Source organism: Suricata suricatta, chromosome 4 (genome assembly GCF_006229205.1).
Source record: "Suricata suricatta isolate VVHF042 chromosome 4, meerkat_22Aug2017_6uvM2_HiC, whole genome shotgun sequence".
Classification (NCBI taxonomy): Eukaryota; Metazoa; Chordata; class Mammalia; order Carnivora; family Herpestidae; genus Suricata; species Suricata suricatta.
The window spans coordinates 87,593,879-87,617,176 of record NC_043703.1 but is presented as its reverse complement, the minus strand read 5'-3'; the positions used below and the strand labels follow the sequence as shown (position 1 = coordinate 87,617,176).

Below are 23,298 nucleotides of genomic sequence, written 5' to 3'. Positions count from 1 at the left end.
CTTAATCAAAACTAAGTAGTCATTCATTCAAGAAAGTACAGGTGTAATTTTACTTCAGATATATATTTTTAAAAAGGAGTAGACAGGAAGGAAAAACCAAATACTGGGACTATACAAAAATTAAAAAAAAACTTTTGCGCAGCAGACCATCATTAAAACTAAAAGGCAACTTACTGAATGGGAGAAGATATTTATAAATGACATATCTGACAAAGGGTTAATATCCAAAATATATAATGAATGTATACAACTCAATACCAAAAAAAGAACCCCAAATAATCTGATTAAAAAATAGGCAGAAGACCTGAATAGGCATTTTTTTCCAAAGAAGACACACAAAGGACCAGCCAACACATGAAAAGATGCTCAATATCACTAACCATCAGGGAAATGCAAGTCGAAACGACAATGAGATATCACCCTGCACCTGTGAGAATGGCTAGACTCAAATAGACAAGAAATAGTAAGTGTTAGCAAGGGTGTGGAGAATGAGCAACCCTTATGTACTGTTGGTGGAAGTGTAAAATGGTGGAGGCACTGTGGAAAACAGTATGGAAGGTCCTACAAAATTAAAAATAGAAATAATATATGATCTAACAGTTCCAATACTGGGTATTTACCGAAAGAACACAACAGCCCTAGTTAGAAAAGGTTTATGCCCCCCTATGTTTATGCAGCATTAGTTACAATAGCTAAGATATGAAAGCAAGGTAAGTAATGTCCATCAACAGATGGGTGGATAAAGAAGATGTGTTATGGGTACACATTGAAATATTATTCAGCCACAAAAAAAGAATGAGATCTTGCCATTTGTAACAACATGGATGGACTTGGAGGGTATTATGGGAGGTGAAACAAGACAGAGAAAAGATGAATACCTTATGATTTCTAGAGATTTCTAGAGATTTTTAGAGCCATCTAGAGATGGGCTCTAAAAAATAAAACAAATGAATAAACAAAAAGCAGAATCAGACTTATTAATATAGAGAACAAACTGGTGGTTGCCAGAGAGGAGGGGGTTAGGGAGATGGGGAAAATGGGTGAAGGGGAGTGTGAGGTCCAGGCTTCTAGTTATGGAATGAATAAGTCACAGGAACGAAAGGTATGACTTTGGGAATATAGTCAATGGTACTGTAATAGTGTTGTAGGGTGACAGACAGTCGCTACTCTTGTGGTGAGTATAGCATAACAAATAGACTTGTCGAATGAGTCACTACGTTGGACATCTGAAACGAATGTAACATTGCACATCAACTGTACTTGAGTTAAAAAAGGAAAAGAGTAGACAGCAGTGACAAATATAGAAAACTGTGCTAATTATGCAAGAGTTTTATTTCTCTTAATGCCAAATTTGAGATGTCTTATGTATTGGATATTTAAATAACATTTTTGGGTGTATCAAAAATTTAATTAACAAGCATACACTATACTACTGACTTTGGCCTAGAAGTGAAAGTGATATGGTGGTTCCAAGGAGTAGGACATAGTGACAAAGACTTTAGTAAAAATAACTGAGTTGTTATTTAATACTTCTCCTTCAGTAATGTTATCAGTTTAGTTTGAGAAAATGAGTTCAGAAGAGGGGAACACAGTGTGGATGGTAATGGGTCAAAGTTGGCAATTTAAAGTATGGTAGTAATACGTTACACCATGTCTTCTAAGGGATGTCTGGGTCCTTCTGATCCCCTTCCCCAGAGTTCGTTAACTCAGGTGGTGTGGACAATTAGCCCTGCTCTTCCATCATCACAGATCCCTCCCTGGCCATAAGAGCAGGGGGCAGGATGGAGGGGTCTCCTCATCCCAGGGGACCAGGCTCACCTTTGAGAGGTCTTCTCCACTAGCAGAGAAGGAAGGAAGGTAGGAAGGAATCTCCAGGCAAGAACTCAAGCGCCTCAATCCTGGAACAGAGAACTACTTCCCACTGGAGACATGAGAAAGTGGACCACCTGAAGAGCTTGGAATATTAGTATATACATTCGTTTTTTTCTTTTTTACTTTTTCAATTGTGGTAAAATATATATAACATAAAATTTATCATTTTAACCATTTTCAAGAATACAATTCAGTAGCATTAACATCATTGTGTGGCTGTCAGCACTATCGGACATTTTTAAAGAGGTCACACCCTCCTAAGAATGCCAAATGACTTCCTACAGGCTCATAGCAATTATGGACAGTGACAAAATGGGTTAAAGTTCACTTTGGCCCAGAGGATCCTCCTGTGGCATCCTCTTTGCCCAGACATCCAGCAGTGGGTCCATACTAACCCTGGGGTGTCCCCAGGGCAATTAGTGGCTTCATACAATTCATTGTTTATTTACTCAAAAGACTATAACAGTTTCTTCCAGGCTGCTCTGTTCTATTGTGTAAAATACAAGTTTGGGACCTTTTAAAATGTTTGTTATTTACCTGATAGAACTCAATGGCTTCTCTGGAGCCATTCAGTTTTATTGTGGAAATTAGTACTAGGGGGGCTTTTTAAAAGCTGAATTTTAGACCTGACAGCCTGTGTTGGTTCACATTGTTAATGCAGTCCATTGAGCTAACAGCCACCAAAGGGTGGTGGGGGACACTTACATGACCTCTCCAGAAGAAGCAGTAAGGCCAAGGGGGTCCACTTCTGCAAATAACATATGGGTACCATTGGGCCCCATTAGAGAGCAGAGTGCTGGCTCAGGGACTTAGCATTTTTTCTCCCTCCACATGATTCCCCTGAACAGAGCTTATCAGGGATCCCCATGGTATCTAAGAATCACTGTTTGCTTTTGAAATAAAGATTATTTACTTTGAAATATTAAATGAGACCAATTCTTTGGAGACCTGCTGAAAAAGGTGTTAGGAAATGACCCACATTGACTTTTCTATGGGAGTCAAGTAGGAAGATGATGTGATAGAGACTTGCTAGAACCTTGCAGAAAGCACACGTGAGCCTCATGTAGGACCGACAGACCCACACATCAGCTTTTAGCGCAGAACAGGCTAGGTCAGAATATATTACAAAATAGGGACAGTACGAGCCACAGTCAGGGATAGTTCTTGGGGTTTCTTGGTACCTATTTTTCTATAATGGCAATGTAAGAACAAGACCCATACTATTAGCTATTCAGGGTTTCATATATTAAATCCCTCCACTGGTTTTTAAGCCTCTTGGTAGGACTTAAATCAGAGTATCTCATGGTATCTTGATGAGTGGCCCTTCTCAGTGGTGCAGTAATTGCTATGCTATGAATAGAATAAGAGAGTATTTTTCTATTTATCACCTCATTTGATCTGGGCATAAACCTAACAAGGAAGGCATTACTATCATCCTGTTTACACAACTGAGAAAGTTCAGATGCAGAGAGGTAAATACTTAGCCCAAAGTAAATTCTAGCCCAAGTTCGAGGATTCAAAATCCCATCCTTACTTCATGAGGAGGGGAGGTTAGGGAGAGCTGGGCCAGAGGTTTGGTATTTTCCCCCTCCTTATCACCAGGGCAGAGATAAAAGGCATAACTTGAATTCTTTGTCTTTATTGTTGGAAAGGCACTAAGTCTAACCGAGCAGTATAGAGTACTACTTAGTATTTAAGATGGGGATCCTGTTCTCCAGTTGTTGAGACCAGACATAAGTACATAAGGTGAGCAGAGGACAGAAGCAGGCCTGCGTCCACAGTTACATGAGGTGCTGATGGAATGGGTGCGTGGGAGCCAGGGAAGTGGGTTATTTAGGGTTTCCGTAGAAGATGAAACTTGAGCACACGTTTGAAGGAATCACTATGCAGTAAAAGGTGACCGTCACTCCTCTGCATCGGTGGCTGCCTAGAGCTGGCTTTCACAGGCCTTTTCCTTAGCCACCTACGCCCCCGGCAGAACCAATGCCTGCGGCTCCCTGTCCATCCCCACGGCTTCCGCTTCACTTGCTCACACCAAGGCCATTCATTCTGCAGAGGCTGGTCCTTCCCTTTTCCCTTCCTGGGTCATCTGATGCTACCCATCCTTTATATGTACTTCAAATCCCTCCTCCCTGCTCCCCTCCTCTGTGCTCTGAGAGCACTTCAGTGCTTTAACTGCACCCCTCCGGTGGATTTTATTTCTTCACAAATTGATGGGGGCGAGGGTGATTACTGAAGCAGCTAAGAGCATCATCAACCAGAGTCAGACAGACTACTCTGGGGTTTTATGTTCATAAGACTTTGGGTAAGTTATGTGTCTCTGGAAACCCAGATTCACTAGGATTTTAGGGAGAGTGTTTGGGAAATGCAATGAAATAAAACTTCATTGAAAATATCATCTCTTTAGGGCCCTTATGTTGAATCCCTCCTTCCTAGCTGAGAGGGGTGTTATGAGGAGTAAATGAAGTAATGCGTGTGAAATGCCGAGTGTGGCACCTCCACACAACTGCTGTGCTAATAAGACCGATGGCCTGGTGTGCACATGTTGACATTTAATATACAGAGTAGTTACATGTATGCCTAAGTTTCTTCCGCCACACTGTCAACTCCCAGAGAGTGGGATCCACAAGTAATGAATTTCGGTGTCTTCCATATAGACCAAGAACAATGCCTTACCCATTACAGGGGTTCAGCAGTGTAAATATCCTTCGAAAGAATGCAGAAAAAAAGGAGAATGCATCACTGGTGGGGAGAATATTCGAGACTGTTCCTAGTCATGGCAGCATTATGAATCACAGAAACGAGGAACGAAGAGGGGAGACAAGAAGGGCCAGAGGTCATCTGGCCTCACCCCCTCTCCATGCAGGAAACCTCTCCTTGGCATCATACAGTTCTCCACTGGTTACTGATTTCTAATTTAATTCCACTCTAACTGCACTAGATGATTTTAATCTTCTGAAGTGTTTTTCAAATTTTAAGTTTAATTCCAGTTAGTGAACATACAGTATAACGTTAGTTTCAAGTGTGTAATACAGTGATTCATCACTTCCATACATCACCCTGTGCTCATCACAAGTGCCCTCCTTAATCCCCATCACCTGTTTCACCCATCCCTCCCCCCTCCCCCCTCCTCCCCCTTCTGGCAACCATCAGTTTGTTTTCTATAATTAAGAGGCTGTTTCTTGCTTTGTTTCCCTCTCTCGTTTTCCCTTTGCTTATTTTGTTTCTTAAACATATGAGTGAAATATGCTTTTTGTCTTTCTCTGATGGATGTATTTCACTTAGTATAATACTCCCTGGATCTGTCCATGTTGTAGCAAATGGCAAGATTTCATCCTTTTTTATGGCTGAATAATATTCCATTATATCTATCTATCTATCTATCTATCTATCTATCTATCATCTATCTATTTATCATCTCACATCTTTATCCATTCATCAGTTTCTTGGGTATTTTTGGACTGATTTTAAAAAAACTATTCCATTTTTTACTTATGTGGCAGTTAATAGTGTTTCTCAATTCTATAGCATCTCATAGGCACAGACATTTGCTCTAAGCCTTAGTGGTGAGCCCCTGACCATCAACCTCTATCTCCTGGTGGTCTGCTGCAGTGGCACACAACAAGTTTCAGAAAAATATTTTCTATTTTCAGCCCAAAGTCTCTATCATTTAACCACAAAACATTGGTCCTACCTAGTTTATTCATTTATATGCCCATTGTTTTCTTTCATTCATCAAGTGACTTACTGTGTCTCCTAATTGCTAGGAACTATGCTAGGTGCTAGGGATAAAAAGATAACCAAGCCAGAAATGTTAGGATTATTATAAATATTATCAGAAACAAAGTGTTAGTATAGAATGAGTAAACTAGTTGTTAAAATGTAAAACGTGGCATGAGCTGAGCTGCCAGTCTCTGACTCCGTCCAAGTCTGCTTTGCTGCTGTGTGATGGAGGATGAGAGAATCACACTCACTGGGAGTCGAAGGACCTGGAGTTTAGTCCCACCTCTGCCACTTGCTACCTTGTGACCCTGCATGAGTCCCATCACCTATCTCAGGCTCAGTTTTCTTATCTGTAAAATGGGTCCTTCCTATCTCACAGGGTTATTGTGAGATCCACAAAATGAGACAGTCAATGTGATAGTGCTTCTAAACTCTAAAGTTCTTTAAAAAAGTTTTTACTTTAGATGGTATACCAAAGAGACTTCATTATAAGTAAGGAGTCCTTTGCAGTGGAAGGACTGCTGTGGGTCTCAAGGGCAGGGCTGATAGATACCTTCTAGCATGCCACGTTAGCATCTTCAATGTTGGACATTTAAACTTTCTTTAGGGGCGCCTGGGTGGCTCAGTCGGTTGAGCGGCCGACTTTGGCTCAGGTCATGATCTTACATTTGTGGGTTCGAGCTCTGTGTCGGGCTCTATGCTGGCAGCTCAGAGCCTGGAGCCTGCTTCCAATTCTGTGTCTCCCTCTCTCTCTGCCCCTCCCCTGCTCATGATCTGTCTCTCTCTGTCTCTCAGAAATAAATGTTAAAAAAAAATTAAAAAAAAACCCCAACTTTCTTTAAAGGTTCTGCATTGCCCCTTTTTGGACCCTTTCAGAAGAGACCAACTTTTAATAGTGCATGGCAACTTGACTCACTTCTCAAGACATCAGGGACATTGTGTAAAATGTTACCCAGAAAGTTATATTTCTGTGCTGGTGGCCACCCCCAACACGCTCCCTTTGTTTGGTTGAAGTTGGTCCACTTGGCAAGGGATCAGGAAGATGAAGCTGAATGCACACCCCCAACTCCCCTCCCCCCGCAGGCTGATGCCTCCGTCTTGTATCAGGGCCATATCCAGTCCTGACTTTGGATGAACAATAGCCCCATGTGGAAGTAAAACCCTTTCATTTTGGTCTAATTCTCATTTACTTAATTCCATTACATCTCCCAAAAGGGAAGTGGAGATTTGATGGGTGTGATTCATTGGAATGAGCTGTATAAGGCCTTCCCGCTCCCCCCTCGCCCCTGCCCAAAGCCAGCAACCCCCTGGATGGTAATGCTCTGAGCATAGTGGCACAGCCACTTCTCCTTACCTGCACCCCTGCTTGCCCCAGCTCTGCACTTGGCTCAGCACGCGGGATGCGCTCAATAAATGCTTGTGGTCAAAGTGAATCAATCAATGGCAGTTGTTTGGATTTCAATATAAATGGATCTTGGACCTGAGATATTGCCAGATGGGCAGACAGGTTACAGTCTGGTGATGCATCTCCACGGCTATAAAAATGTAGCCATTTCTGGAGTCGCACGCTGACATTTCAGAAGATGATTATATGCACAATTTAACCACACGGCCACTCGTGCCCTCCAAGTGCCATCACTTCAATAATTGTTTTCATGTTGGCTTTTTTGCTCATTCCTTTTTTTTTTTTAAGTCAAGCACAGTTTTTTTTTCTCAGCTTCTCTTATTTCCAGCTGAATGTGATTTATTCACACGAAATTATGCTCCGTTTTTATAAAACCGAAGTTACTGCAAATGATGCTTGAGGTTTCACAGAAAATATTAATTCCTGGTCTGCTGCTATAAAGCATCCCTGCTCGTTCTGCAGCAGCTCTGTCGCTCTGAGACAGATGGAAGCAGTCCAAGGGTATGATTAACTTCTTAGCCCTGGCAATTTCCTAGTGCTCCTCTTGCCCTAGATTTCAAGATTGACCTCCAGCTTCTCTGCAAATGCACAGTTGCTCAGCTTGATAAATCACACGAATCCTGTTTTTGATCACAGTTATCTACTATTTACTACTTATGAAGGGAAGTTAATCATATTCCAAGTCACTTCATATGCAGCACACATACCCCTTCCTTCTCTGAACAGCACTTTGCATATTTTCCACATTACTGGTGATGTGGTGGCTTTCACAGTGCAGCGAGTCGACACCAAAGACACACCTTTAAAAATGAGCCTCCTACCCATTTATCCTGATTCTCCTCTGCCTATTTCTACCCTATCCAGTGCAATAATCCATAAGGAGAAAAAAGTCAGTTGGGAGGCACATCATAAGGAGTGAATAAGTAAGAAGGTGAGTGTCTCTTTATAGATTGAAGTTTTCTTGTAATTAGCTTGTTTTACCTTGTTGAGAATTTTGCCACCTCTTCCTGCCCCAGTCTCTTGCTTTTTTCATGATTTGGGGAATCGGTGAGCCTCTGGTAGGCCAGATGATTCTCAAAGGCATAACACAGATGAAAAGTTCCACAGTCAGCAGTAGGAAAGAACAAAAAGAACTGCCATTCTACCCTCATGCAACCCTTCCTGTCACTGCAGGGTGGCTCAAGTTAGCTGGGCTGAGGCTCAAATTTGCCTTGCCAGTCTTGACACTCTGGATATTTGGGATGAACTATAAGTTAAGCCTGTTGTTTAATCAAAACCAAACAAGGCCACCTCTCTGGAGGTGACCACAGAAGATTTTTAAATTTAGAGAATGGAAATACTATACTTTTAATTTAGTGAGGTTGTGTACTGATTACTTAGGACTCACTGAACTTCAAAGCACAGTTTTAAGTGTCAGATACTGCATTTCTGCTAGAATATCTATTTAAACCAGGAAACGGGAGAAATGAAAAGACAGACGAGATTGGCCTTTAGAAGACATCTGGATACTGTCATCTCAGTCACCGCACAGGGACAAAGTTTCTACTTGCCATTAGAAAGAAAAGGGAAATGCCAACCCTTTTCCTTATAACTAGTCTCATTGGGTCAGGTCTCAAAGACCTGGACGCAGGTTTCCCCCTGGGGAAGCAGAGAACGGCCACTGGCTTCCTTCAGTGCATGCTCACATCCCCCAGTGACCCCAAGTTAAGTAAACCCCTGGGTCCTCATCAAGTTTACATCTTGAAACAAAATGGCTCTATTCCTGTATCAGACATCCTGTGTTCACTGGCTACTCAAGGAGGGTATGAGGCTAAATGTAAGAGAAAGGGGCCCATATATGAACTAACTATCAGGGCACAAGACAGGAAGTCTGTGGTGGTGGCATGGCCTGAGCCAACATGGGCTTTTTTATCCAACTGCAGAACTCGGGAAATGCCTTTCCCAGTCTGACAAGTGCTGTCATTTTCTAGGACAAAAATGAGAGTGCTGCCTCATCATTATGGAATTTAATTTAATTAATTAATTAATTTATTTATTTATTTATTGAGAGAGAGGGCAGGGGAGGGGCAGAGACAGAGGCAGACAGAATCCCAAGCAGCCTCTGTGCTATTCGTGCAGAGCCCCACATGGGGCTTGATCTCATCACCCTGAGACCATGACCTGAACTGAAGTCAAGAGTTGGATGCTTGGGGCACCTGGGTGGCTCAAGTGGTTGAGCATCCAACTTGGGATCAGGTCATGATCTTGCATTCCTAGGTTCCAGTCCCATGTCAGGCTCTGTGCTGACAGCTCAGAGCCTGGAGCCTGCTTCTGATTCTGTGTCTCCCTCTCTCTCTGCCCCTCCCCTGCTCGCACTCTGTCTCTCAAAAAACAATAAAACGTTAATTAAAAAAAAGATGCTTATCTGATTGAGGCACCCAGGCACCCCATCATTATGGAATTTTATACCAAGAAGTGTTAACAGGGTGGAAAAAAATTGTTTAGGAAAACAGATTAGTTTATGTAAATAGATGAACGCCAGGCTGTAAGTAGCCAAAGATATTGGGGTTAGTCCTCACAACTTAATCAATTCCATTCCTACCCTGTGGTCATTCCTCTGACAGACAGAATATTAGGCAAGACATGCAGTAGGATGTCCTAGGATCATATTCATTATTTTCTAGAAAATACTGTTTTTTTCAACAGAATAAGTAATGTGCTAGAAAATGACTTATTACCTGGTAAGTTAGCATTTCTAACTTAAGAAAGTAGAAAACATAAATCCAATTAACTCAATTGGTATTTTAAGCTCTTATTTTAAAGAGGATTTAAAATTGTGTCTCTAAATGATTACACATACTTCTTATGTCTGGAAACTACTTGTGTGGTCCCAAATTAGTGGAAAACATGGAGTAGAGAAAGCACAGAGAAGGTAGCTTTCCATAGCCACATTGTTAGAATAGCAAAGTCAACTCATTACTTTAAAATGAGCCAAATTCCCCCAATTTTGAACAGAAAAAAAACTTTAGATTTAAGGGGGGTAGTGCTCTATTACATTTCATAAGAAGAGATATTACAATGGGAATCTGTTTTCTCTGTTTCTAGGGAATGGGCTTTTCTTTTAAATCACAGTATTCTGATCTTGGCAGTTAGAGAATTAACAGAGATGAAGATACTAACTTACTGGCTGACTATTAGGTTTGATGAGGGGTTTTAGAATCTCAGAAAAAAGTCAAGGGGGAATAATGTTGCTGTCTTTAAAATACATGTACATTTTCTATCCAGGACAGAGTCATGTATATTTTGGGAAGGAGCCTTACAAACTAGAACCAATTCTAGTTTCTGATGACTTGTCTTTGTATTTGCAGCCATATCTTCAAAGGAATTCCATATTTTCCTAAAATAGGTTTTGATTCATTTTACCAAAGGTCACAGTAATGTTTTGTGTCTATATATGTAGCTTTATTGAAATATAGTTTATATACCATAATGTCCACTCACTTAAAATGTGCAGTTTGACAGTTTTTAGTATAGTTACAGAGTTGTGAAACCATCACAGTAATCTAATTTTATAACATTGTCAGTACTCCCAAAAGAAATCTAACCATTGGCAATAACATTATATGGTAAACTGAGGACTTCTGCTTGTTCATGCATGCATTTTGCTGAAGGAAGCTCTTATTTAATAAGTCAAAGGGGAAAAAAGAAATATGTAGAGGAAAGGAATTAGTGTGTCAGATTTTAAATGTTTTGGTCCAGAGGCTCCTACCAATAGACTCAAAAGCAGTACAGTTTATCAGCTTTTGTGAAAATCCCAGGAGCAATTGCAGATGATCACGTGGCAGCCACTCTTAGAGCACACACGCTTGTGTGGTTGTCATGGGGAAGGCTTTTCAAATGAAATAAAAATACTCATGCTCAGCCTGCCACCATAGAGGAAATGCTTTTCACCCATGTGCACAGATAATTTGCCTAAGTGACAGGTTTTACCTTGGAGAAGCAGTGAACTGAGCTAGTTGACACAGTCAATTATTGTTCATTCCACAAAAAAAAAAAAAAAGAAGGAAAAAAGAAAAAAAAAGGAATGAGAAGGAAGGGAAGGGAAGGTGGTGACAGCCAGATAATGTTAAGGTGCCCAGCAGCCATGACTCCTTCAGCTGCCTCTAACACTGTAAGAGTCGGAGAGTTGTGGAGACTTCATCTTTGCCTCCTGACAGTTCTTTAAGAACCCCCCCACCCCCCCACCCCAATCTCAGTAAATGAAAGCCCCAAAGCCAACGAAAACAAAAAGGGCATGGTCTATCCCTGAAAGTAACTTTATATACCCCTGTTCATCTATCTTTATAAAGTCTTTTTGGCAGAGCAGGATGTGAAATACAGCTTGTGTTTACTGATTAGGTTTATATATCTCGTTCAATAACACAAGTCCAGAAAATACAAGCCAAAGTGAGGAGGGAAAAGTCAGGCTCTCAGGACCAGGAACTGGGTTATGTGCACAAATTATTTCATGAGAGGATTTCACCAAAAGACAGACAGCTCCTGGGAAATGATATGGAAAAAGTCCGAAGAAAACACCTCAAAATGAATGAAGTACTTATTGCTGAAAAATGAGCTTAGATCTTAACCAATTCCAAAGTTCAAAATTTACTGCAACATTCAGGTCTTTCCCTCTAAGTTTCTTGTCTCCTCTTTCATTGCACAACAAGGGATTCTTCATACTTTCTATGAAATACAACAAAGCGATTTTTGTGGTAATAAACTCCACACATGCATGACAAATCCAAGTATGCAAAATGTTTAACATCCCAGTTCACAGATACTTTAGGGACAAAATCCGATTATGAATTATATGCCACAATAAATAGGGCTCAATGTTTCATAAAGCAATTTATAGTTCATAAAAATGACAAAATGTACCTGTCAGACAGAGCGTGGAGAGCAGTTCTCTGGGCTGCCTGCTGGAAGGAAGGGCAGAGATGTTTATTTAATATTCTGACTTTAAATTATGTACTCAATTAACACTTAAAAAACCTGTGGCACACACATTTTTGCCATGTGGCCAAATATTAAACTAGTAGAGACCCATCAAGTTACGAAACGACATTCCCGAGTTAACCGAAGGCCGCAGTGAACAGCTGCCACCAGGGGGCGAGCCGGAGAGGCATGGAGTTCCTGACAGGTGAGGTCAGACCAGTCTCTGGAGACCCCGAGTGGCTCAGACCTATTTCATTTTTACTTTCTGAAATCACCTTTACCATTGCTTTATTCTACTTTCCTGTAAGAAAATTATCTCTTTTGGTTCCTTTGTAGCTTCTTCCTCAATGAAAGTTTAATTAAAATAAATTTTTAATTTATTTTTTTAGGGAGAGTGTGCACAAGTGAGTTGAGGAGGTGCAGAGAGAAAGGAGGGCAGGATCCAAAGTGGGTTCTGCACTGACAGCAGACAGCCCAACGTGGGGTTTGAACCCACAAACCGTGAAATCAAGACCTGAGCTGAATTTGGACACTTAACCAACTGAGCCACCCAGATGCCCCGAAAGTATAGTTTTTTACTCAGTTTTTAGATTTATTGAAAAAGTTAACAAAATTGGAAATTGGAACACGGGTTGGAAGAGTGAGAGCATTATGTGATTATTGATTTGTTTTAGGCATATTAATGACATTGTGATTTTTAAAAGTGTCTTGTTAGAGATCCATTTTGAAATATTTATGGATACAATTATACGAGGTTGGGATTTGTTTTAAAACAGTGCAGTTGGAAGGAAGGGAGAATGACACACGATGGCCTCGGGTTGGTAACTGTTGAAGACACGTGATGAGCACACAGTATATTATTCTGGACATCTTTGCATGTTTTTGAAACTTTCCATAATACAAAAACTAAGAGAAAAAGAAAAGAAAGAGGCTGCCATTTCTCCATCAGATTCTCTCATATCTGTAATCACTTTCTTTTCATCTGGCTATTCTAAACTTTTGTACATTGGCTTTCTATCACTGAGTACTCTGAGGCTTCAGAAGGCCAAGGTCATACTCTGTTCTCTGTTCTCTCTCAGAAGTTATAATTGGGAGGGGATCAAAGCATGGCCTCTTAGACCAAGCCTCACTCAGGATGTACCAGAAAATAAAGAGTGCATACAATTCATTTTCACCATGTATGCTAAATATGTCAAGTTTACTAATTAAATGTTTTCTTTGTTATTTCTTTCCATTTAGACAGCAGACAAAATAGAATCTTCAGATTAGAAAAAAAAAATCTGACACATTAGCATCATCATCACTATTACAGAAAGGAAATGCACCCTTGGTACTAGCTGCACATCACTGGATCAGTCAGCCCAACACTGACTATTGCACTGGCCTCCAAGAGGGACTGAAACAAAATCAGAATAAGTAGTCATTGTCTCAGGGAAGCTCGATCCCTAGGTAGGAAGTCACCCTGGAAGCCCAGGGATGACTTGAGGACAATTATGGAATGAAATGCAAATGAGAAGGTTAACGTAGGACAGCAATGGGAAGGTGCCCATCTGAGGGACGGCTAATGGCTGGTGGATCAGCAGCTCCTCAAACAGTGCCTGGAACTGTTAGCAGATGTTCAGTAAATAGCCGCTGAGTAAATGTTAAATGCATGACTCAATCAGGGAATCCTTCCCACTGAAATTTAAGCAGAACTTTATTTTTTTAAATGTTTATTTATTTTGAGAGAGAGAAAGAGAGACCGAGCAAGCAGGGGAGGGACTGAGAGAGGGTGAGAATCTCAAGCAGGCGCCCCTCTGTCAGCATGGAGTTCGATGTGGGGCTCGAGCCCACAAACTGAGATCATGTCTGAGCCAAAATCAAGAGTCAGATGCTTAACTGACTGAGCCACCCAGGTGCCCCTGAACAGAACTTTAAAGACAAGGAGGGGTGTGGTCAGGGAGAAGAGGTGTTGGTCACCCTGGAGTAGGAGGTAGAGCAAGAGCCTGTCCAAGCCTCTGACAGTGGTTCTCAACCAGGCTACCCCTTACTCCCAACCCCAGAAGTGTCTGGAATTGAGCAGGGGAGTTTCTTTGTGTTACATTCATGAGGGGGATCACTATAGGCATTTAGTGCCTGGGATCGGGGATGCTAAAACCTTTCAAAGGTCAGGAAGGTCACTTATACGGTGAAGACATGTCCCCTTAAAATGACAAGGGTAACTCTATGGAGAAACACTGCAGCAAAGTAGGAATGAAATTCAGATTTGAAAGAAGTGACACAGGGAACATTAGCCTCTGGGCCTGGCAAAAGGAACTGAAAATAAATGAGTAAGAGGAACTTAGATAATTCCCACAAATGACATAACCACATTTTAAGAAAAAAAATTAGGTCTGTGAAACTGGGAATTGAAACTCTTACATTCTGGAAGAGGTTTTGCTACTCATTTATATGGCAACCTTGAATCTGGCCCTCAACTATGTCTATTTCCAAATTGCCCTCTCCTTCTCTGAAGGGGATGATGAGGGAGCCAGTCGGTCACTGTCCAGGCTACATAGGAGAGTCTGAGGGGTTACTGCCTCTCCTCTCTCTCCTGAATTCCAATAAATTAAAGCCCAAATGTCCTGGCATTACAGGGTCACAAAACTAGTCAAGAGAAGAAAGAATATCCATAGAGCTTCTCATGGTGAGGACACCTGAGGGAGTGGAAAGAGGCATGAGGGGAAGAGGTGAGAAACCTGAGGAAGACTTGGAGCCCAGGAGACCTCTCCGATACCTCAGAGGACAGGTACTTCCTTCTCTCATGCCCCTCTCTCTGGGCTCTTCCACCACAACAAGCACCCAGCAGGGGATGGGAAGCCATCATTGTTCCTGTGTTTGACTCCTAAAGGGTTCTCTTACCACTCATCAAGATGGCTTTCACTTTTGGCAGCTATACTTGAAAAGAACTTAACCCACTACTCTTGACTCTGGCTTAATATACAAAAAGAATTTGGAACTCCCCAAAGGAAAGATGGCATGCATTATTAGTACAGTCTCTTAACATCATCTCAGCAGGAGGCACTGGAGACTGACTCTTCCCGGAATAACAAAAATCATAAGGGATGTGACCAAAAGTTCAACAGAAACTTCTAACATGGTATCTGAAGTTTCCCCTAGCCATGCTGTCAATGTTTCTAAAAAGTCTATTGATTCTTTTCTCTCCTGCCTCCAAATACTTCCTACTGACTTTTGTGGTAGGGAAACAGTGTTTTTTTGATGTGCTGCCCTATAAGAAAGTTATTTAGAAAGAAAAAACAAAAGCAAAATAAAACAAAACAAACAAACAAACAAAAAAAACGGAGAAACTCAGCTGCTCAACCATCACTGGAGTGATGCATCCCAGGTGGCTGGCACCCGGTGACGGTAAGTCCACAGGACTGATGTTGGCCAAGTCCCCTGACATAAGCTGAATTGGAGGCTTGGAGCAGGGGTAGCTTTCCCTTAGCAGATGGATGTGATGGTGGGGCCAAAAGGCTTAGACATATGTCACATACATATAAAGGCTTAGACATCAGTCATCCCACCAGTCATTAAAGAGTGTCTTTCTGTGACCATCACTCTCCAATCTGTCCACACGATGCATGTTACCACCCACTTAACACTGCAGTATTTAGCATCATTGACTGCCTGCACCATTATTTTCAATGCCTGGTTTTGACTGGACTATTTAATTTGCAGTTTATTCTACATCATTAAAAACTATAAAGAGGATGACTCATCATCCATCAAGAAAAGAGATGAGAGTATTTTAAACATTTTAAATAATTCCTTGAGAAAATAAAAGCTTTATGGCATTAGATTGAAATTGTATGTCATATACCAAGGCAAAGACCACAAAATTTTTTTTTTACTGCCTCCTCTCTTAAAAGTAGTTTGGCTTTTGCATACTGTTTTACTTCACTCTTGGAAAATAATAAAATAAATAAACATTGGAATTAAAGAGCAGAGAAAAAATTACTTAGGTGACTCATGATTGAAGCCTGAAAAACTACTCATAGTAAACTAAATGAATTGCCCTATTTCCTCCTTTCAAGGGTTGTACATTATAGCAACCATATTTTTCTTTTCCTAAATCATCATCTCCTCTTGTAACTTTCCTCTTATTCTATCCTCAGCAAAATAGGTTGAGAGGGTTAAGAGAATGCTTCACTGATCTTTCCTGAGTTCATTCTTCATTCACGAATGACTCTGAAGCATAAGTCTATGAGACAAAACAAGCTTTCCCCCAGAAATAATAATTTTCCAGGTTCTCCTTGAGAGATGACATCTTTTCTCTGTCTATTACAGCAAGGTTGGTGTTTTGGAACATAATCAGAAGACATTCAGGTTTCAATGTATGCTAAATGAATTACCAGTCACAATCTGTTATTGAAGGGAACTCAAAGAAGAAATTAAGTGCCCTTTTTGTAATTGGGTTGTGCATAGAACAAGTTTATGGATATTGAAGCAGGGAGGAGAATGAAAGGAAGAGGCTGCAATTCAGAGGGGTCTCAGGATGATCCAATTTCTTTTTTACTTGATAGAAACAGAACTAACATGTGGACAGCTCCATAATTTGGTCTTAAGTACCTCTGATGTACAGTTATTAGGCTTGGCTTGGGCAACAGGCAAAACAGACAAAATCCTTGCCATATTGTAGTTAGGGTCTAGAGTGAGTCAGACATGAAAAATTAAACATACTTAAACATGCTAGATTATAAGGGCTATGATTGAGGTGGACAGGGTGCTATGAAACAGAATATGAAGATCTCATTTGGAATGAATGGTTAGGGAGGGCTCACTAAGTAAAGCACAAAAAAGCTGATGCATGCAGGATAAAGAAGTTATTGAACCAGAGACATGGGAGTGGGCAGGGAGGGAAAGACTCTTGGCAGGGAGAACAGTTTGGGAGCAAAGGTGTGAGGCTGGCCTAGATCCTTGCTTAGTTGAAGAACTATATGAAAGACACATTGGGGGAGCTCAGTGAGCAGTGGGGACAGGGGCAAATCTCAAGAGCTTTGGAGGTCAAATGAAGGATTTTGGATATTATCCAGAGGGTAATAAGAAATCATTGAAGGATTTATGTTATTGGAAGCTGGGTGAAGGATGTATGGGACCTGCCTGTACATTCTTTGCATCTTCTGGTGACTCTATAATTGAAAAAAAAAGAGAGTAGGGAGTGAGGCAATATAACTGCCATTTTTCAGATGTCACTCTGGTTTCTGTGTGGTGAATAGATTTGAGCAGGATGGGACAATGTTTGAGGCTGTACAACAACAGAAGCAGGAGAAGTGCAGGGTAGCACTGGAGATGGAGAGAGTTTGTGTTAACGTTCTGGAGGCAGAGCTGAGGAACTTGTGAATGGTGGGATATGGCAGACTGCGGGGGTAGGGCTGGGGATGGCAGGAATGACTCCCAGGCCTCTGGCTTGAGCACCTGGTAAGGATGAAGAGCCACTGATCAGGATGGGCACCACTGGGGCAGGCGTACAGGCAAAGGTAGACTTTATTTTTAGGTGTGTGAAGTTCAAGGGGCTTCTGGGATATTCAAGTGGAGAGGCTGAGTAGATAGTTGGATTCATGGGATTGAAGCTGTTTAAATGCCACCAAAGTGTCAATAGCTTTTTGGCAAATAACAGTCATAAAAGGAGACATATGACTGAATTTTTTGGACCTACAATTTGCTCTCTTCTTTACTTCTCTTCTTTATTTCTCTTCTAAGAGAAGTAGGTTGAGGATTGAACTGGTTAGAATACATCTTTATTTCTCCGTCCACATGTGAGTGACCTCCATCTTTTCTATGAACAGTGCCAGGTTTATTATACTGACAATAAAGCAGGTACCTGTGCAGCAATGATTTTAATCATTGTGATTCACCTGTGTTTGGACGTCATATCCACATTCAGCTATTTGAAAAAATATTACCACAGATAATCTTAGTTCATCTGTGTTTTGCTGTTACTGATAAACACTGTGAAATTTAGACTAGATTCATGTATCTTTACAGGAATTCAGTCTAGTAAGGCCTTAGTTTTTCTTGCCGTTTTTCAAGTTGAGATTTGTATTTATTAATTTGTTTCACTGTTTAATTTCCTTCTACATCTCTTAACACATTTTATGTTTCATTAACTTAACTTTTATGCTGTTGGCTTTTCATTTGAGTCCTAGTTGATGAGTCTCTTAACTTTTTATATTGTGAGCTTCTGTTTGTTGCTTTCAACCCATTGAGTAATATTTGCAAGACAAAGGAAAGTCTTACTCTCTTCAAGTTTTCTTAGGTAATAATGAGCACTGTGCGTTTTCAGAAATGCTGTCTAGGAAGCATCTTGTTCAGTAGGTGTTAACCTTATCCTGTTCTCTGCAGGGGTCAGGCAGAGTCAGGGATGACCTTGTAATTTATGATCCAAATAAGAACATTTTGGAGAATGAAAGGGGATGCTCTGCAGGTAGGAGTCAGGGGCAACAGGAGAGAACCCTGTTTTTCTGGGCACACTGGGCTGTATGGCTGCTCTAAAAAATACAAGTCTGCACAATTATAGATGAGATCAGGATGAGGAGACAGAATTTCAGGGGCTGAGGAACTTGTCAATAAAGAAAGCAGGTAGCGAAATGGGGTCAGTAGCAGACAAATCACTTGGATTCTTGTTTCTTTAAGACAAGCCAAGGCTTCTGTCATTTTCCCATTCTTTTTCCAGATGCTCCTCTATTTAGATTCTGCCTTTAATCTGAGGTCTAGCTCAACCTTTTTATAAGTGCTCCTTGACCACTCATGCTTTTGTTGACCTTCCTTTCTCTAAACTCCTAGCCCAGAACATGGATTAGCTAGAACATGGGCTCTTTTCTTTCTTAAGGACTTTGCCATTTGCTTTGTGAGAATTCTCATCTTGGCTTCTCTAACTCCTTGAGGGTCACTGAAGGTGGAGACTGTGGTCCATTCCTCCTCCACCTGAAAGAGCTTCCTGGTGACCAACAATACCTGCAGTGGGATTCACAGGCAGGATGTGAGGAAGTAATTTATGGGATGACATTTTGCTACTATTTGCTGCAGCACTAATCTAAGAGATTTGTTGAAATACATTTTTTTCTTAGCTGTATATTCTTTCTCTATTTCAATTTAAAAAAAAATTAGGGTATACTTTCCTCTTTGGAGAAAGTTTGACTAGTTCCCCCCTTGCCCTCATACTGGATTGCTTAGATTTGTTTATGTCTACCGCAAATTCCATAAAGACAATAACAAACATTTATTGACCACTTATTTTATCCCACGGAAAAGGCTGATTAGGGTTGACAGTATCAGATGAAGTTTGCGTCTATAATGTTATCTCGTAATTTGGCTCCTGTTACCAACTGAGTGATTTGGGGGACTTGTCTGAGGTCAGGTTGTCAGTGGCAGTCTCCTAATTTGGCCATTCAAATCTGAGAGGGATTAAGAGAGATACTCATTTTCATTGAGCATTTCCTGGACATTTTACTTACTGGAGATAAATTATGAACAATTTGTGACATCCACTGTGCAGCCCCTTTTGCTTCTATGTCCTGGAGGCTTTTGCCTCCACAAATGAAAACTTTGGGGCAGCCACTACGAGTTAGAAGAAAGAAGGGAAAGGTGTGGGGACAGTGTGAGCACATGACATGGAGACTGCCCCCCATTCACAGTGACTGACATCAGACTCATCCCAGAGGAGTTGGGGCTCCACAGAGGGCCAGGAGGATATAAGGCAGTGGGCCATACTAACTGTTAAAGGGCAACATTATGGGTCAGAGGGTCCCAGTAGCTTCCTGGAGGAGGTCTGTGGGACAGGAAGGCTGGTGTCAGAATGGTAAGAGGTCAGTGTGAAGTTCAAGGATAATAGTAGGAAGACCCATGGCCATGCATGAGGCTATTAGCATTCACCACAATGTTGGGGGGTAGGGCAGGTGGCTGCAGAACTGATACCCAGCCCCAAGCCTGGTCATAGGAACAGCCTGTGCTTCAGCTGATGTGGCATTGCTGTCCCATGGCAAGTACTTGCACCCACCTGGGACAGCTGGACACTTACCCCACAATGGGCCAGATTTACGGAGGCTAGACACTAGATCCTTGAGGACAGGAAGTAAGTACCAGTTACATTATTGAACAACCATTGATACAATGTGTAACCAGTAACACAGGGCACACAAACACCTTACAAATCTAACGTCACCAGAGGACCAAGCATGGTGGTACCACTCCTGAATGCCTGAGGGATGTGGGATTAGCTTTTGTCTCATTCATTCAGTTCAATCTCATTCCAGAAACATTTTGTACAGAGAATGAGAACTCAAAATTGGCAAGTGGGCCTTAGTATTGAACACAGATTCTACCGTTTATTCAAGATTCTGTTAGTATAATTGTAAACTCTGTTCCTTTTTGTTTTTGTTTTAAAGGAATGAACAAGGCAGTATTTGACTTTTAAACAGCCATCATCCTTCAATTGTCAATTACCCTCTTAAATAAAAGGATCTGACAAACCTTTCCTGAGCTATTATTTTGTTAAAAACCAAATACTTTCCTTATAAGAAATTAATCTTTTTCCTTGTGGTGTTTTCCAGTAAAAGCTTCTATCAAGATACTAAATTAGGGACCATTTGTGACCCCTGCTGGAGATGTGCTAAGTTACCAGCCTTTACCCTTCTGTTCCAGACATCAGTATTTTCACCTCCTAAAGAATCTGTTCACAAATTTAGGTAAGTTCATTAATTATGGGCTTGATTCTCTTGTTATCTATGTTCTCAGAATGTTTCAGTTGCTTTGGGAGAGAGACGAAAGAGTCATCCAAATAACAACATGTAACATTGAGCCCTAAGCCTTCAGATTTCACATATCATCTTATTGTATGCATGCCATGCATACATGGGGGTGTATGTTTAAATTCCCAGCTTCTAATTTTTATTATAATTTTCAATTGTGTTAAGTGGTATATGTGCACTGTAGAAAAAATTACATGTATATAACAAGGAAAACAAACAAACAAACAACAATAATAAACACAAAGCCAAAACCAGCTTTCATTTCCCTACTGGGGTGACAGTCACCATTAACAGTTCAGCGTGAATCTATCCCTATTTTACAGGTAACCCAAATAAATCAGGGCCAGTCTTGGGGCCAGTCTGAGAATGCTGTTGCCCTGGAAAGAACACAAATATTCCATGACAGCCTTGAGAAGTAAGGTAAGAATCAAAGCCTCTGGACAAGAGAGATTTGGGGAGCGTAACACGCTCTAAACCCCATTTTTCTTTATTGGTCATCTTTTCTAAGTCCCATATCGTGTGGCAGTGAACCTATCGTTCTTCTTCTTCTCCCTCTGCCTCCCTCCTGGCTCCTCACACTCTCCTCTAAAAGTCCAGACCCTCTCCTCTCTTCTTCCTCCTATCTTCTAGCTCCCTGCCTTTTCTGATATAAATCAAATTTTCTGGCCTCTTCCACACTCCTCTCCCTTTATTACTACATAGACATTTAAAAAAGTTCCAGCAAGGGGCGCCTGGGTGGCTTAGTTGGCTAAGCAGCTGACTTGGGCTCAGGTCATGATCTCGCGGTTCATGAGGTTGAGCCCCTGCGGCGGGCTCTGTGCTGACAGCTCAGAGCCTGGAGCCTGCTTTGAATTCTGTGTCTCCCTCTCTCTCTCTGCCCCTTCCCTGTTCATGCTCTGTCTCTCCATCTCTATCAAAAATAAATAAACTTTAAAAGTTCCAGGAATACAAATAGAGAATGTTCCTGGGCAGAAGGGAGAGGAGAAGAGGCAGAAGGCAGGGGAGAGGATGTGAAATTGTGTACTTTAATAGCTTTATAGTAATACATATTATATATTAATATAAAATGTTTTCTATTAATCCACTTCAGTATTTTTGTCCAGTTACATTAAGATATTAAAACAGGGGTTTGGTAAGGTTGGCTTGCTCACAGTCACAGAGGTGGTAAGTAATGGAACCAGGCCACTGAAGTACTACAGAGCACCCCAGTCCTGCTTCTGACTATTCCTGGCAGAGGGTGAAGGGAAGGGGACCAGATGCATTTGGAATTCTGCCAGTCTCAGTGTGAAGAGAACCAGTGGGATGCTGAATAGACACTAATACACACACACACACACACACACACACACACACACACACACACACACACGGGCAAGCTTCCTGTGGGGATGCTAATGAAGAGGAAGCGTAGGACTCATTTTTTAGACAGGTGCTTGCAAAGGAGATAGGAGGGTTTTAGGTTTCTGAAACTGAAGTCTTTTCCTCAAGAGGTTTACAGGTAGAGGCATATTGTTTATCTCCGAGCTTGCTAGAAACTCCTGGAGAGTTCTTTTTATGTCCAGAGCTCACCATTGCAGACTGCACATATAAAGGAAGCGCTTGTCTGGGTTGGGTCTAGGTAGGTGCAGAGATCACTGAGGATTCATTAGGCAAACAGGGCGATCCCACCAGTCTGCTGGATGATGATGAAAGATCCAAGCTTAGCTGTCAATTCTCTTAATGGCGAGAGCGACAGAAACATTTAGATTCTGGGACAGAGCACTGGCAAGGCAATAGACTCTTCCATGTGAGTGTGAGGGTGTGTGTGTGGTGTGGTGTGGTGTCGTGTGTGTGTATGTGTGTGTGTGTACATGCTGGTCTAGCAGCATCTACAATTTCAAAGTGGAAGCAAACAAGCAAGAATCACCATCGTACCTGAGTAACTTGGAGATACTGTACAGGTAGTGGATTTAAATTCCTGGTTGTTGGGAATAGAATAAATTTGGAGTATGCAGTGGATTCAGTCTAAGCCCTGCAGGTTCTCCCATGGCTTTGTGGCCTGCTTATCACAGATCTGACTATCTATACACTCCTAGAACTCATCTCACAGAGCAACTTCCGTTCAGGCCAGACCCTGAGTGTGGCCAAGGATGGTGATGGCCTGTTAATAACTCTCATCTTTGGCACATCAAGTGGATATTGGGTTTAGTTACTTCCTACTTGGTTGGTTTTGCCAAATACCTTTTAAAGCTTTTAACAAAATCCTTATGCTACCTCAACACAATGCTTTAGTGGAGACCCATTCACTTCCCTCTGGCCTTGGTAGGTGTTTGATTATTATGAATGCAACTGGGGACTAAGTTGTATGAGGTATTAACATTATGTTGTTATTGTATAAAGACAAGATGAGAGTCACATAAACATTTTAATTGCTTTGTTATAAATGCAACCTGTATTTCAAGGACCAAAATCTTAAATCTGGCTTTATGTTTCACTTTAATATCTTTTTTATTCAAACAAAATAGCAATATTTGAAGGTTAAAATAGGTTTGTAATGTTTAAGAAAGAAAGAGTCTCATAAGTGCACTTTGTAGACCA

At 41.2% G+C, this 23,298-nt stretch overlaps 1 protein-coding gene across 1 annotated transcript in view; it reads right to left on the bottom strand.

Annotated features, from left to right (window-relative positions):
• The window catches only part of AFF3 (AF4/FMR2 family member 3), a 525,761-nt gene that overhangs the window by 81,600 nt on the left and 420,863 nt on the right, over positions 1–23,298 (bottom strand). The window contains exon 12 of the mRNA XM_029938501.1: positions 11,897–11,937. Coding sequence (XP_029794361.1) covers positions 11,897–11,937 — 41 coding nt within the window. The remainder of the gene's footprint in view (positions 1–11,896; positions 11,938–23,298) is intronic.